This window comes from Giraffa tippelskirchi, chromosome 7, assembly GCF_054371585.1.
Source record: "Giraffa tippelskirchi isolate mGirTip1 chromosome 7, T2T-mGirTip1v1.2.pri, whole genome shotgun sequence".
In the NCBI taxonomy this organism is placed as follows: domain Eukaryota; kingdom Metazoa; phylum Chordata; class Mammalia; order Artiodactyla; family Giraffidae; genus Giraffa; species Giraffa tippelskirchi.
Genome location: NC_137281.1, coordinates 8,795,054 through 8,810,681, shown reverse-complemented (window position 1 = coordinate 8,810,681; position 15,628 = coordinate 8,795,054). Strand labels below are relative to the sequence as shown.

At 45.4% G+C, this 15,628-nt stretch overlaps 1 protein-coding gene across 1 annotated transcript; it reads left to right on the top strand.

Annotated features, from left to right (window-relative positions):
* Positions 1 to 804: 804 nt before the first annotated feature.
* C5AR1 (complement C5a receptor 1) lies at positions 805 to 14,642 on the top strand. Its single transcript, XM_081515516.1, has 2 exons — positions 805 to 834; positions 11,999 to 14,642. The coding sequence occupies exons 1-2, from the start codon at positions 832 to 834 to the stop codon at positions 13,052 to 13,054; spliced, it is 1,059 nt and encodes a 352-aa protein (XP_081371642.1). The 5' UTR covers positions 805 to 831; the 3' UTR covers positions 13,055 to 14,642.
* The last annotated feature ends 986 nt before the right edge of the window (positions 14,643 to 15,628 follow it).

The following is a 15,628-nucleotide window of genomic DNA, read 5'->3' as shown; positions in this document are numbered from 1 at the left end:
TGTGACCCGCAGTAGGAGGGAAGGAGATGTCTCTGTCCTTAGAGGCAGGTATTGCAATGATGTGGCCACAAGCCAAGGAGTGCTGGCAGTCAGTGGAACTGGAAGAGGCAGGAACACACTCTTTTCTGGAACCTACAGAGGGAATGCAGCCCTGCTGACTTCTGGCCTCTAGAACTGTAAGAGGATACATTTCTGTTGTTTTAAGTTACTCAGTTTATGGCGATTTATTACAGCAGCAATAAGAAACTAATAACATAGTTTCTTCCCCACCCCAGACTCCAGCATGTTTCAGCAAGAACCCAGAAAGGGGCTGGGAAAGATGGTGATGGCTAGACAAGAAGACTGAACAGTCCCAAAGTACTGAGCCATCGTCACAGACTTGCTTTGCCTCTCTGGGTCTCAGTGGAACCCATTTGGGAGGCTAGGGCTCACAATCAATCCCCAATTCCCAGGTTTCAGCCAATTGAACCCCTGAGCTTTTTCACTGCTACCTGGGTCCATAGAAGGAAAGAGAGAGAGCCTCTCAAATGGGGGAACCCAGGGCCGGGAGAGGGGCCAGGTCTAGACAAGGCAGGGGGTCTCTAATGTCTGGCTTCCTTCCTCCTGGGACCTGGAACTTCCTCCTGGCCCCTCCGTGGAGCGGCTGGAGGAGGTGTTCGGAGTTCGCTGGGTGTGTGCCTTGAGGAAGAAAGCCGGAGCCCCAGACCAATGAGAGCCCCAGCGGGGTAAGATGGGTCATTTCCTCCCTCGGTATCTGCACCTCCCTTGGGGCTTGCAAACCACAGCCCTTGGGAGCCTTTGCTCAGAGGAGAATCTGGGAGCGACCTGAAGATGGTGAGTCTGGGGAGAGTGGGGGGCAGACACGCGCTACGCGTGTGCTCTCCCTTCTTGGCGCCATCTGCTCCCCTTTTCCTTCCTCCTCCTCCCAGTCCTTGACCTCTCGCCTTCTCCCCTTGCCTTCCTCTCCCCCTCCAGCTGGGAAGCAGCTAAGGAGTAAGACTGTCAAGGGGTTACAGGGCCCGCGATTAGCTTTGAGTTTTCCTTTCTATTAAATAGTCCCAAATAGTCTGAAAATTTTGTTTCTTCACATTTTATTATTCACTCATGATTTTTTAATTAAAGCATTTTAATTCCTTTTTCTGCTCAGCTGATGCTGAGATCCATATTTAGTTTTATAAGCTAATCCCTGTGTTTTTTTGGCTCATGAGATGGTTTTTTTTGTCATGGAAATGTAAGAGTGGAATTTTAATACATTTGAATTTAGTTCTGTAATATCAGAATTTTTTTTTTTAAAAAATTACAAGATGGACTAGAGATTTTTCTTTGTGAATACTAATAATTAGGAAAAAAAAAAAAGTTCCCAAATCCCTAGAGGGTATTCAGTGAAAGGACCGTACCTGCCCAGGGACTCAGATTCCTTGTAACCAGAAACATCAGGGGAGAGATTAGGGCACCAGTTTGTGGCTAATACTTTTGGAAACAGTCCATGACAGTATAGGGAGTAAGGAGTATTTTGACACGGAGATCATACTGCAACTGGGTTCAAACCCTGCCTGTCTTGTGTAAGAGCTGAAGAAACTCATCTTCCTGAGCCTCTTTCTCCTTATCACTAAGCTGGGGATAGTCACCCTACAGAGCGAAATCTGTATCGTAGGGTCATGGAGAGAGTTCAGTGAGATAATACATGGGAAGCTCTTTCAGCAGTGCCTGGCATACAGCTGGCACTCAATGCCTGTGATGTGTCTATCCTTTCTACCCTACAAAGAGAAGTCTTTTTTACACGATATCCCTACATCTTACTTTTTTTTCTTACATGAATAACTTATAATATTATTGACAACATTCACCTGCATGCCAGGCACTGTGCTAGGCACTTGACATTTACAAACTTCAGCTTAATCTGCAAGAAAGATACTGTTATATCCTGGTGTAGTTAAGGGAAATTCCCTTTTTCTTTTTATCAGCTGTGTGATATGCCGGTGAGAGTTTCTATCGCTTGTCAATGGAAATTTAGGCTGTTTGTCTTCAAAACCAAAATTAGAAAACGCCCTGGTGGTCCAGTGGTTAAGATTCAGTACTTTCACTGTCATGGGCCTGGGTTCAATTCCTGGTCAGGGAGATAAGATCCCACAGGCTGGGCAGCCAAAAAAACAACAACCCCAAAACACCAGAATTATATCTTTGGATTCATGTCTGGGTTTTCAGAATTGCAAATGCTGAATCTAAGACATAGACAATTTTTATTTTAACAGATATTGCCAAAACCTGTACCAATTTATATTCCTCATCCTCAGAGCAGGAAAGTATTTACTTGTCTAGACACCCATCTGCATGGTTAGATGGAACTATTTTTGTTTTTGCCAACCTGAAAGGTAGTTCACCACATCCTGAAAGGATCCAGAGGTTTGTCTTTTCCATATGGTTTTTAAAATGCAAATACCTATGTTTCTTTGGGCTCAGGGATGTAGAGTCTCAAAGATTGTGCAGATTCAAGAAGATGAGTCGAGATGCTCACCCCCACCCTTGTATCCCAGTTTCTGAGGATGCTTTAGTGGTTTTATGTGGTTCTGTGGGTGGATTGTTTAAAGACATTGTGTCCATGTAGAAACGGGGAGAGGGATGTTCCGGAAAAAAAAGCAGACTGTGTCTGCTGTGTATTTCCTAGCCCTGACAGCATTCCCGAGTCTATTATTTCCACCGTAAAGGAGGGGGCAGTTGGAAGGACGTTCCCTGCTCCGAAGATGGCAAGACTGAAGCCCTGCGAGGGAGGGAAGGGGTGTGTCATCCCTCTCAAGTCCCCTACTTTTCCTCCTCCTCTGGGCATCATTCCCATCTTTGCTGGTCTGAGTCCCTGCCCCAGCCTCCTCTCTGGTCCTCTTGCGTCTAGTCTCACCTCCCCACAGCCAGAGGTACCTTCCTAAACAAGAACTCTCATCAAGTCCCTCTGTGACTCAGAGACCATCTGTGGCTCCCCATTACCCCAGGATAAAATACATCTCCTTTAACATGACATCTGTGGCTCCTCCAACCTCGTCCTGGCTACCTGCCAGCCACGCTGATGTTCTTTCACCTTCTGGTATGTGACATCCTCCCTGTTACCTTGTGACCCTTTGGCTTGAAGGCATGCCCCTTACTCCCACCACGCCTGAGGCCTGGTAACCTCTCAGAGAAGGTTCTAGGGTTGGACTCTCTGAAGGTCTTTCCCACCTCTGCCACTTGCTAATAGCAAGGACCTGGAAAGGTCTCTTAAGCTGTCTGTAGCCTCAGTTTTCTCATCTGCAAAATGGGTGTTGCAATGGCAAAAAAAAGAAGAGCTGATACATGAAAAGGACTTAGAACTTGGTGATTCTGATTGCTTTTCTCCTAAGCAGCTTCTCCTTAGCCCTGTTCTCCTCTGATCAATTCATGAGTCCTCACTGTCACCACCCTAGTGCAAACCACTATTGTCCCTCTCCACAGCTGGACAATCCCAATTGCCTCTCCTTCTCAGCTTCTCATCTGGCCCTTTCTCCACACAGTAGGCTCTTAAAATGAGCCTGTGATCTTAGGGAAAAAAAGAGTACCTCACCTTTGGGCTTGTTGTAGCGTAAACACCGTGGTTAGAGAATTAATGAACTAACACCTGGGAAGCACTTAGGAATCGCTTAGGAGCCCCAGAACTCTGGTGTCTAAGACGCAGCCACTAGCCACACGTGGCTGGTGAAACTTAACTAAAATGACAGCAAAGTATAAGTTCCGTTCCCAGACACACCCGCCGCATGTCATGCACTCCACGGCCATAAGCGCCTGGCAGCTACCATCCTGGATGGTACATCTCTGGGGCATTTCCATCAGGGGAGAAATTTCATTTGGACCGTATTGCGGTTTTTTTTCTCTTTTTCATTTCAACTTAGTTCTTTGTTGTTGCTTAGTAGCTAAGTCGTGTCTCACTTTTTTTGCAACCCCATGGACTATAGCACTCCAGGCTCCTCTGTCCATAGGATTTCCCAGGCAAGGATACTGGAGTGGGTTGCCATTTTCCTCTCCAGGGGATCTTTCTGACCCACGGAGCAAACGCTCATCTCCAGCTTGGCAGGTGGATTCTTTACCGCTGAGCCACCTGGGAAGCCCCTTCTAGAATGATAGAACCACAGATTCTTTTGTAGAGGCTATATAATATCCATTTCTGGGGAGAGGGGAATGGGTGGTATATTCACTGATATGACTCTACATACCAGAAGAACAAAAGCATATATGGTGAGGGATTTCCCTGGCAGTCCAGTGGTTAAGATTCTGTGCTTCCAATGCAGCGAATGCAGGTTCGATGTCTGGTGGGGGAACTAGGATCCCACATGACTCTTAGCGGGGGCCAACCCCGCCCCCCCTCAAAAAAAAGTATACCAACCTCCTACTTCCTTTCCCCTGGGGCAACCACTGTTCCAGATTTCCTCTGCCTGCTTCTGGAGCTAGTCTGTGCAGACACCCAGGAGCGATAGATCGACAGAGATAGAGACAGAGGGGAAGTGGTGAGGAGGGGAGAGGGGGTTGGGAGGAGAGAGGAAAACAGAGAGGAAGAACGACTCCTGTTCCTGTTCGGTAGGTAGTGTTGCTTCACACACTGTTCTTACTTGTTCTGTTGCACCCTAGATCTCGGGATTCTTTCCACACCCACCCTTAGGTAAACTTCCTCATTCTTTTGCTGGTTGCATAGAATTGTTTTGCCTGGATGTGTCATCGTTATTGAGCCAGTCGCCTCTTGCCAGATGCTTCAGATGTTTCCCTAAACTTTGTAAGCCATTTACATCGGGAGGATCCTAAAAACCACAGAGCGTTAGAATCAGCATCTTTTTCCTGCCCTCATGAAGTCAGTGAGAGGGAAGGGTTGCATGAGCTCATCCCAGGCGAGAATCAGCTGATGAGAGGGGTAACGGTGAGCGTGGGAGCAGGGGGCGGGGAGGCGACCTGTTCTGGGGTCTGGATTATTCTGCAGCATAGTCCAGAGCTTGTGAAACAGGCAGAGATCGAAGTTAGCTTCGTGCTATCATGTCTGAGGTGGACACTTAAAACATTTAACCACCTGCTATAGTGCAGGATCCCCCCGGGCAGGATCTGGGCCCTCTTGCCATGCCCAGCATTGACCCTTCAGTGATCTGAGCTTGGGGACCAGCAGTGGGGGTCCTAGAGTAGAAAAAGGGGGGTCAGGGTGCTGGGGGTGAGGATGGTCAGGTGGGTGGCTCAGGGCAGAGGCTCTTTATCAGTGGAAATAAAGCAACCATTTTAACTTTTTGGAAACATCTTCACACCTACAGAAAAAATTACAAGACTAATACAAAGAACTTCAATATTCTCTTGACCCAGATTCTCCAAGTTTGCTCTATCCATCTGTCCCTTCTATCGATAACTCTATCATCTGCCATCTTTTTTTTTTTTTATCCTGAACCAGTTGAGAGGAAGTCACAGGCATCGTGTCCTTTGCTCCCAAATATCTCAGGGTCTCCTTCTCAAGAACAAAGACATTCATTTACGTGAGCACAGTGATCAATGTCAGGGAATTTAACATTTGATGCGATACTGTGATCTAGTCCACAGAGCAAATTCAGACTTGCTCAATGGTCTGAATAATGCCCTTCAGAGTGAATTTGTCTTTCCTGCTCCAGGCTGCAGTCCAGGATCTGACATCACATTTGGGTGTCCTGGTCCTTCAGTCCCCACTCATCTGGAACAGTCCCTTGGCCCTTTGACGTTGGCGTTTTAATTTTAATCAACCAAAATTCCACAGAATTTATAATTCACCATTTTGAAGTGTACCATTCAGTACATTCACAGTGTTGCCCCATCACTGCGTGCTCAGTCGCTTCAGTCATGTCCAACTCTTTGCAACCCTATGGACCGTAGCCCACCAGGCTCCTCTGGCCATAAGATTCTCCAGGCAGGAATACTGGAGTAGGTTGCTATGCCCTCCTCTAGGGGATCTTCTTGACCCAAGGATCGAACCTGAGTCTCCTTCCTTGCAGGCAGATTCTTTACCACTGAGCCACGGGGGAAGCCCTGCCCCCATCACTACTTTTATCTATTTCTAGAAACTTTCCTCACCCTCAAAATAAACCCTGTACCCACTAAGCAGTCTCTCCCCATTCCCCCTCCCCTAGCCCCTGGCTATTACTAGCACTTCTCCCATCTCTATGGCTTTGCCTATTTTAGACATTTTATATAAATGGAATCATATGGTATGTGACCTTTTGTGTCTGACTTCTTTCACTCAGCATAATGTTTACAAGCTTCCTGCACATTGTAGCTTGTGTCAATACTTCATCCCTTTTTATGGCTGAATAATATTCCACTACGTAGATATACCATACCCAGTTCATCCACTCTTCATCTGACATTGACCTTTTCCCTTCAACTAATTTAATCACTGCTACAGCTCTACCAACAAGTATGCTGGACCATCAGCCTGGCTGACCTGGTTGACCTTAAAGTAACATAAAAGAACTAGACATTAAAAAGAGTGGTTCAGAGAAAGATCTGAGCTCTCTGATAATTGTAAGATCAATGGGTAATAAGAGCATTGCCATTTCTTATTTCCCTACTGTGTACCAGGCATTTTGCCAGGTTCTTGAACATTTTTCTTCTTATTTAATCTATGAGCTGGGTGTTTAGTGGGTTGAAACCTCAGCCTGCAGATTCAAGTGCCCTCCAAATCCAGCTCTGAATATTTCTGTAACTGATCCGTGCTTTTCTCTGCCTCCTTTCCCTAGGCTGGTGACAAAGTCACCTTCAGGGATGGGCTCCAGGGACCACAGAGTTTGCCCCTTAGGTGTCTTTGGCAGGCCCCTTCTCACCTCTGGAACTGCCCAAGGGCAGCCTGTCTGGGTTTGCATACCAATCTAAAGAAAGTTGAATTCCCATCTACATGACTGGAACAGGCTACTTCATCTTCTGGTGCCTCTGTTTCCTTGTCAATAAAATGGGCATATTCATAGGACCTACTTCTAGGGTCATGGTGAGGACTGAAAGAGCTAATGCTGTCCTCAGAACATAGTAGACGCTCAGTAAATACTAGCTGCCTTAGTACGATCATTCCCTGTCCTGCATGGGGATTTTTCCTCTGCTGTATCTGGTGCCTCTGGGTTACCGTTTTGCATCCAAGGCTGTTTCTCATTCAGCTGCTGCTCTTCCTCTCTTTGGAGGGGGATATGACACTTCCTGGCAAAGAAAGTACTCAAGACTCTGCTCTTTATTTTATTATGGAAAATATCAAACACATAAAAACAGAGAGAATGAAGTTGTGAATGTGCAGTGTACTCATGAACCAGCTCCCACAGTTACCAACACTCCACCGTTCTTACTCATCCTTCCTTGGTCCTCCCTCCTTCCCTCCTCTCTTTCTCCCTCTACCTGTTTTTTTTTTTTTCTGGAATTTTTAAAGCGAACCCCAAACATCCTATTTCACCTGCTATGTGAAACTTTTATCAGAAACTGTCTTCTACCACTTTTTGAAAACGTAAATACAATATCCTATCACCCTCAATAGAATAAGCAATGGTTCCTTACTATTGTTGGATATCCAGTCTATTTTAAAATCTCCCAGATGTCTCCAAAATATCTTATTTTCCATATGACTATTCCAATCAGGATCCAGCCTCAGTCTTAATTATCTTTGGTATATCTACTTCTTAAATCTCTCTCTCTCTCCTTTTAAAATTTTTACTACAGTACAGTGGACTTCCCAGGTGGCCCAGTGGTAAAGAATCCACATGTCAAAGCAGGAGACGCAAGAGATGTGGGTTCGATCCCTGGGTCGGGAAGATCCCCAGGAGGAGAAAATGGCAACCCACTTCAGTATTCTTTTTTTTGTGTATGTGATTAACAGGTCTTTTATTGGTAGTAAACTAGAGCAAACAATCAGAATAGTACATATGCAATATTCAGTACACACAATCAAAGTTAAAGGAATTAAAAATCTGTATAAAACAAAACACTGGAGGAAAAAAATTGTACAGCTTAAGAGAGACAGTGGAAAAGGTCCCCTTCATCCTTTGATTGCAGCTTGAACTCTGTACCCAACAGACCAAAATAATACAGACTTTTTAGCACTGATTGTATTTAAGAGGATTAAACACATTTTCTAAGAATCTTGCAATGACAAGTAAGTGACACGTTCTCTGGTAAAACAGACCTGTAAGGGAGGAAAGTGGGGATTAGGAAATTGACTAGTATTTTGTAAACATTTTAAATAATTTCTCATTTTCCAAACACTGCTTTCACAACAGAAGTGTTTTACACTTGCACAATATTAAGTGCTTTGTTATATATGGAAGCCTGTGGCAGGCTGATTACACAATAAGGCTGCAAACAACCAGTGGTACTTTCCTGATGTCAGAAGAGTACATTAGACTGAAACATCACCAAAAGTACATAAAAAGCTCATCAACATAAACATTGAAGTACATAAAAAATATAATCAGGAAAAAAATACAATTGCTAAAATGTGGTTTAGAGCAGAGCCACTGTCTACCAGCGGCTTCAAATGGCAATTAGCGTTCCTAGCAAGTTTGGATGACTTTACAGGACCTTTCTACAATACTGACTAATGCACCCTTTTAACATGTACATTACACAGACTGCAATTTCACAAAGAGGTGCTGATGTCGTTACTAAATGAGACGCTCTTAACCCTCACATTGGCTTTGTCACCAGTTGGAATTACCACCTTACCTTCTCCAGTACTCTTGCCTGGAAAATCCCATGGATGGAGGAGCCTGGTAGGCTGCAGTCCATGGGGTCGCTAAGAGTCGGACACGACTGAGCGACTTCACTTTCACTTTTCACTTTCATGCATTGGAAGGAAATGGCAACCCACTCCAGTGTTCTTGCCTGGAGAATCCCTGGGACGGCGGAGCCTGGTGGGCTGCCATCTATGGAGTCGCACAGAGTCAGACACAACTGAAGCGACTTAGCAGCAGCAGCAGCAGCACTCCAGTATTCTTGCCTGGAGAACTCCAGGGACAGAGGAACCTGGTGGGCTACAGTCCGTGGGGTTGCAAAGGAGTCTGACACGACTTAGCGACCAAACAACAATAAATAGTTGATTTACAATGCTGTGTTAGTTTCTGCTGTATAGCAGAGTATATCAGTTATATATACGTATATTTCACTCTTTTTTAGATTCTTTTCCCAAATAGGTCATTACAGAATATTGAGAAGCGTTCCCTGTGCTCTACAGTAGTAGGGCCTTATTAGTTATCTATAAATCTCTCTTAATCCATGACACTTCCCATTCCATTTTTTTTCCTCTTCCTATTTTAAAAATGGCATTTATCTGTGAGAGAAACAAGACCATTTGTCCTGTAGAGTTTCCTGAGCTCTGATTGGGCTGGTTTTGTCCCTGTGGTGTTATTTATCATATTCCTCTCTCACCTGCTTTTCCTATAAACTGGTAGTTTTAGATCTAGGACCTTGATTAGATTCACATTCTTTACTTTTTTTTTTGGCAAAAACTACTCCATGGATGGTAGTGATTTAGTCGCTAAGTCGTGTCTGACTCTTGTGACACCGCGGGCTGTAGCCCACCAGGCTCATCTGTCCATGGGATTCTCCAGGCAAGAATACTGGAGTGGGTTGCCATTTCCTTCTCCAGGGGATCTTCCCGAGCCAGGAATCAAACCTGAGTCTACCGCATTGCAGGGAGATTCTTTACTGAATGAACCTATGAGGGAAGCCCTGGTGCTGTATCGGTTTTTTACCGCATCACATCAGAACAGATATCTACTTGTCTCTCTTCTCCGAGTGCTGAGGTTGACGGGAGGGTTTGCGGTGCCAGCTCAACCTATCTATTGTAAGGTTCCTGTCTGTTTTTTACATGATGATTTTATTAGATGTTGTTGTTCATCATCCAGATCCGTATTTCCTTAAGTTTATCATTCCTTCTCCAGGAATTATTTTTAGATTTTTCTCTAAAGGACCTCCCACATTGACTCTTTATTTCTCTGAAATAATACTCTGTACAGAAATGGCAGGATAAGTGGTTGATTCATTCCCTTTTCAGAATAAAAATGTGACCAATGACTTACTTGCTTTTATTATCATTATGAACTCATAGATCTTTATTATTAATATATATTTTATTCCATCAGTTATTATTATTATTAAATACTCAAATTGTCCCATCTTCTGGCTAGTGTCCCTCATAGCTCAGTTGGTAAAGAATCCACCTGCAATGTAGGAGACCCAGTTGGGCTCCTGGGTTGGGAAGATCCGCTGGGAAGGGATAGGCAAGTGTTCTTGGGCTTCCCTTGTGGCTCAGCTGGTAAAGAATCTGCCTGCAATGCAAGAGACCTGGATTTGATCCCTGGATTGGGAAGATCCCCTGGAGAAGAGAAAGGCTACCCACTCCAGTATTCTGGCCTGGAGAATTCCATGGACTATATAGTCCATGGGGTCACAAAGAGTCGGACATGACTGAGCGACTTTCACTTTCTGGCTAGTGTGGGCTCTTTCAGGCTCTCTCTCTTTTTTTGCCACACCATGTGACATGTGGGATCTTAATTCCCTGACCAGGGATTGAACCTGCATCAACTGCATTGGAAGGTGGAGTCTCAACCACTGGACCAGCGGGGAAGTCCTTTCGATAGGTCCCTATTGTTACTTAAAATTTTTCTTACTTTCTAGTGTGAGATGTTCTGGCCTCATCTTGTGTATTTTCTGTGCCAGAACAGGAACGAACCTTTCTCCAAGGAGCCCTGGTTCTTCTGAATTGTTGTTGTTCAGTTGCTAAGTCCTGTCTGACCCCATGGACTGCAGCATGCTAGGCTTCCCTGTCCTTCGCTATCTCCTGGAGTTGCTCAAACTCATGTCCATTGAGTTGGTGATGCCATCTAACCATCTCATCCTCTATTGCCCACTTCTCCTTCTGCCCTCCATTTTTCCCAGCATTAGGGTCTTTTCCAATGAGTTGGCTCTTCGCACCAGGTGGCCAAAGTATTAAAGCTTCAGCTTCAGCATTAGTCCTTCCAATGAACACTGAGGGTTGATTTCCTTTAGGCTTGACTGGTTTGATCTTCTTGCTGTCCAAGGACTCTCAAGAGTCTTCTCTAGCACCATAGTTTGAAAGCACCAATTCTTCAGGGTTCAGCCTTTTCTATGGTCCAACTCTTGACTATACTTAAAATCCTGCATTGCTTGATATGTTTGCATGACAGGGTCAACCTGCAAACTATCCCCACCTGGGAATGAAAACTGTGGGCTCATCTGAAGATCCCTTTTGAGTAACAATGCAGGGTCATAAACCAAACAAACGACCACAGCAGATTCCCTTTATTTAAAATTCCAACTTTTTTCCACTGTGGAATTTTTTTGGAGAGGCGTTAATTTTGATTCTTTAAAATATTGCCTTATGATATTATGTATCTTCACTGCTGTACACCTGGAACTAACACATGGTAAATCAACTATACTCCAGTAAAAATTAAAAAAAAATTTAAGTAATAGTTCAACTTGGGCTATCAATTTTGGAATTACATGCATGTGATTATTAGTTCATTCTCCTCGAAGTATTTTTAAAATTGTTTATTTATTTTTGGCAGCGCTGGGTCTTCATTGCTGCCTATGGGTTTTCTCAAATTGGGGCGACCAGGGACTACTCTCTTAATAGCGGTGGGTGGGTTTCTCATTGCGATGGCTTCTCTTACTGCGGAGCCGGGGCTCTAGAGCACACAGGCTTCAGTAGTTGTGGATCTCGGGCTTAGTTGCTCTGTGGCATGTGGGATCTTCCTGGACCAGGGATCAAACTCATGTCCTCTGCATTGGCAGGTGGATTCTTAACCACGGGCCCACAAGGGAAGTCCGGTTTTCAACATTTGAATCAGGGGTGTGACACCCCAGCTGGCTGTCAGCCCTCAGCATCCCTGTTTCCCTGGGGGAAACCTGAGGCTTAAAGAAATGGCATGATGGGCTTTGAGTGGCTCTGACAGGCAAGCTCCCTGTCATTCACACTCTCCCCACCTCTGATTTCACCCAGGACTCCACGGATCTCAGCACCCCTGATTACTCTGATTATGACAACTTGACCTCGGACCCCAACTTCATGGTGGATGACTCTTCCCACACCCGCAGGCTGCGTACCCCAGATGTGATCGCCCTGGTGATCTTCGTGGTTGTCTTTCTGATCGGGGTGCCCGGCAATGCCATGGTGGTCTGGGTGACCGGGTCTGAGGTCAAGCGGACCGTCAACGCGATCTGGTTTCTCAACCTGGCGGTGGCCGACTTCCTCTCCTGCCTGGCGCTGCCCATCTTGTTTATATCCATCATCCAGCACAACCACTGGTCCTTTGGTGATGCTGCATGTCGAATCCTGCCCTCTCTCATCCTTCTCAACATGTACGCCAGCATCTTACTCCTGGCCACAATCAGCGCCGACCGCTTCCTGCTGGTATTCAATCCCGTCTGGTGCCAAAACTACCGAGGGGCCCGCTTGGCCTGGGTGGCCTGCGCTGTGGCCTGGAGCTTGGCTCTGATGCTGACCATACCTTCCTTTTTGTTCCGTCAGGTCCACGTAGAGCACTTCCCGTCCAAGACGACATGTGTCGTCAAACATGGTAGGGACGGTGTATATACGGAGAAGGCTGTGGCCATCATCCGGTTGGCCGTGGGCTTCCTGGGGCCACTGGTCACGCTTGCAATCTGTTACACCTTCCTCCTGATCCGGGCGTGGAGCCGCACTGCCACGCGCTCCGCCAAGACCCTCAAGGTGGTGGTGGCCGTGGTGACCAGCTTCTTTGTCTTCTGGCTGCCCTACCAGGTGACAGGGATGATGCTGGCCTTTTTCGAGAGGAACTGGGACAGCTTCAAACTCGTGTCCAGTCTAGATGCCCTGTGTGTCTCTCTAGCTTATATCAACTGCTGCATTAACCCCATCATTTATGTGGTCGCCGCCCAGGGCTTTCACGCCCGATTCCTGAAGACCCTCCCCGCCAGGATCCGGGGCGTTTTGACTGAAGAGTCGGTGCGCAGGGAGAGCAAGTCCCAGACGCTCTCCACGGTGGATACCCCAGCCCTGAAGACCCAGGCGGTGTAACGGGAGGCCTCTCTGACTGCCAGCTTTCCAGGGCTCCGCCAAACTTCTGGTCCATTCACTTCGCTTTTTGGAACTCAGCCCGGGACAAGATGGGTGGTGTTGGTTGAATGAATTTGCCACCTTTTCCTTCCATCTTTCCTGGACTCGTCCTGCTTCTTCTAGGCCAACCCATCTTATCTTTCTTCATTTTCCAAGGTTGATAAGTTCTTCTAGGACCTCTCCTTCCTCAACCTTTCCATCCAAAGACTTTGGAAAACAAACAGCAACCAACATACCTGGAACACTTCCACAGAGTAAGACATTTCTGTGCAGAGCGTGCAAAGATATCAGATACACAGAACAAACAGAAACACTCAAACTTTGAAGAAAAAAAAAAAGAATTCTGTGTTTATTTTATGGAGAGTTGACCAAAAAAAAATTATATGTATATATAAAACTGGAATCTCAAAAGTTACTCTTGTTTACGACAAAGCAAAAATCCATGGACTGGGCTTAACTGGTGGCTCAGTGGTAAAGAATCTGCCTGCCAATGCAGGGGACAGGAGTTCAATTTTCCAGGTCGGGGGGGAAGATCCCACGAGCCTTGGGACATCTAAGCCCACACGCCACAACTATTGAGCTGGAGAGCCTAGAGCCAGTGCTCCACAACAGAAGCCACAGCAATGAGAAGCCTGCATACCACAACTAGAGAGTTGACCCTCCTCCCGGCACCTGGAGAAAAAGTCCATGCAGCAAGGAAGACCCAGCACAGCCGTAAATAACAAAATGTAGAAATAAAAAATTTTTAAAAAAATTCATGGACCAATCTCAGCTTTGGAGAGTGAGTTGGTTTAAAGAAAAACAGTAAGGGCCTTCCCTGATGGTCTTGTGGTTAAGACTCTATGTTTCCACTGCAGGGGGTGTGGGTTCCTTCTGGGGTCAGGAAACTCACATCCCACATGCTGTGTGGTGTGGCAAAAAAAAAAAGAAAAACAGTAACTTAGTACATTATTTCATTGGGTCAAAAAAAAAAAAAGAGTATTAAGTAAAAAGATGTGATGTGGTTATGGAGAAAAGCAACCAGTGCGGAAGGCACCCAGGGTTGGGAAACACAGGTTGGGTCCCTCCAGGAGATGGAGTTCCAGGGGAATTTGCTCTTTTGGGTTGTCAATTGATGTTTTATTTGGCCTGAAAAAGAAAATTAACCATTTTATTTTGATCTCGTTTAGCGTCTCATGAGGTTGGGTTGTAAGTAATAATATGAAAGTGATCCTGTGTGTTTTTGACCTGTTTCCTGTAACAGGAACATCTTCAAAATGGCATTACAATATCACAACTGAGATGTTGACATGGATATGGCCAAGGTGCCGGCCATTTTTGCAGCTGCCAAATCCCTCGTGGCATCCTTTTCTAGCCACCTCCACTGCCCTCTACCCTCCCCACCCTTGTCCCGACCCCCTAGCAACCACGAATCTGCTCTCCATCTCTGTCATTTGATACTTTGGAGGATATTGTATCGATGGACTCATACAGCATGTAACCTATGAACTTTTAAACAGCTGGTATGCACCAGTTAAAAAATGAAAATAAAAAATAATAAGTGTAGAAATGTGTTGTTTATAATTGACTCGAAAATATTCCTACTTAGTGGTTTTGTGTGTGTATGTGTCTGCATGGGCTAGAAATATTGTACAGACAGCACTGTCCAACATAAATGTGATATGAGCCACAGAAGTATAAAATTTTCCAGTAGACACATTAAGGCATTTAAAAATAATAAAATAAATAAAAATAAAAAATAATAGCAATATATTTAATGTTGTTCAGTAGCTAAGTCGTGTCTGACTCTTTGCAACCACATGAACTGCAGCATGCCAGGCTTCCCTGTTCTTCACCAACTCCCAGAGGTTACTCAAACTCACGTCCATTGAGTTGATGATGCCATCAAACCATCTCATCCTCTGTCACCCCTTTCTCCTGCCCTCAGTCTTTCCCAGCATCAGGGTTTATTCCTATGAGTTGGCTCTTCACATCAGGTGGTCAAAGTATTGGAGCTTCAACTTCAGCATCAGTCCTCCCAATGACTATTCAGAGTTGATTTCCTTTAGGATTGACTGGCTTGATCTCCTTGCTTTCCAATAATGTAATGCAATTATATGTTATACTAATAACAAGGATCAGTTCAATTCAGTCACCCAGTCGTATCCGACTCTTTGCGACCCCATGAACCGCAGCACACTAGGCCTCCCTGTCCATCACCAACTCCTGGAGTCCACCCAAACCCATGTCCATCGAGTCTGTGATGCCATCCAACCATCTCATCCTCTGTTGTCCCCTTCTCCTCCTGCCTTCAATCTTTCCCAGCATCAGGGTCTTTTCAAATGAGTCAGCTCTTCGCATTAGGTGGCCAAACTATTGGAGTTTCAGCTTCAACATCAGTCCTTCCAATGAACACCCAGGACTGATCTCCTTTAGGATGGACTGGTTGGATCTCCTTGCAGTCCAAGGGACTCTCAAGAGTCTTCTCCAACACCACAGTTCAAAAGCATAAATTCTTCGGCACTCAGCTTTCTTTATAGTCCAACTCTCATATCC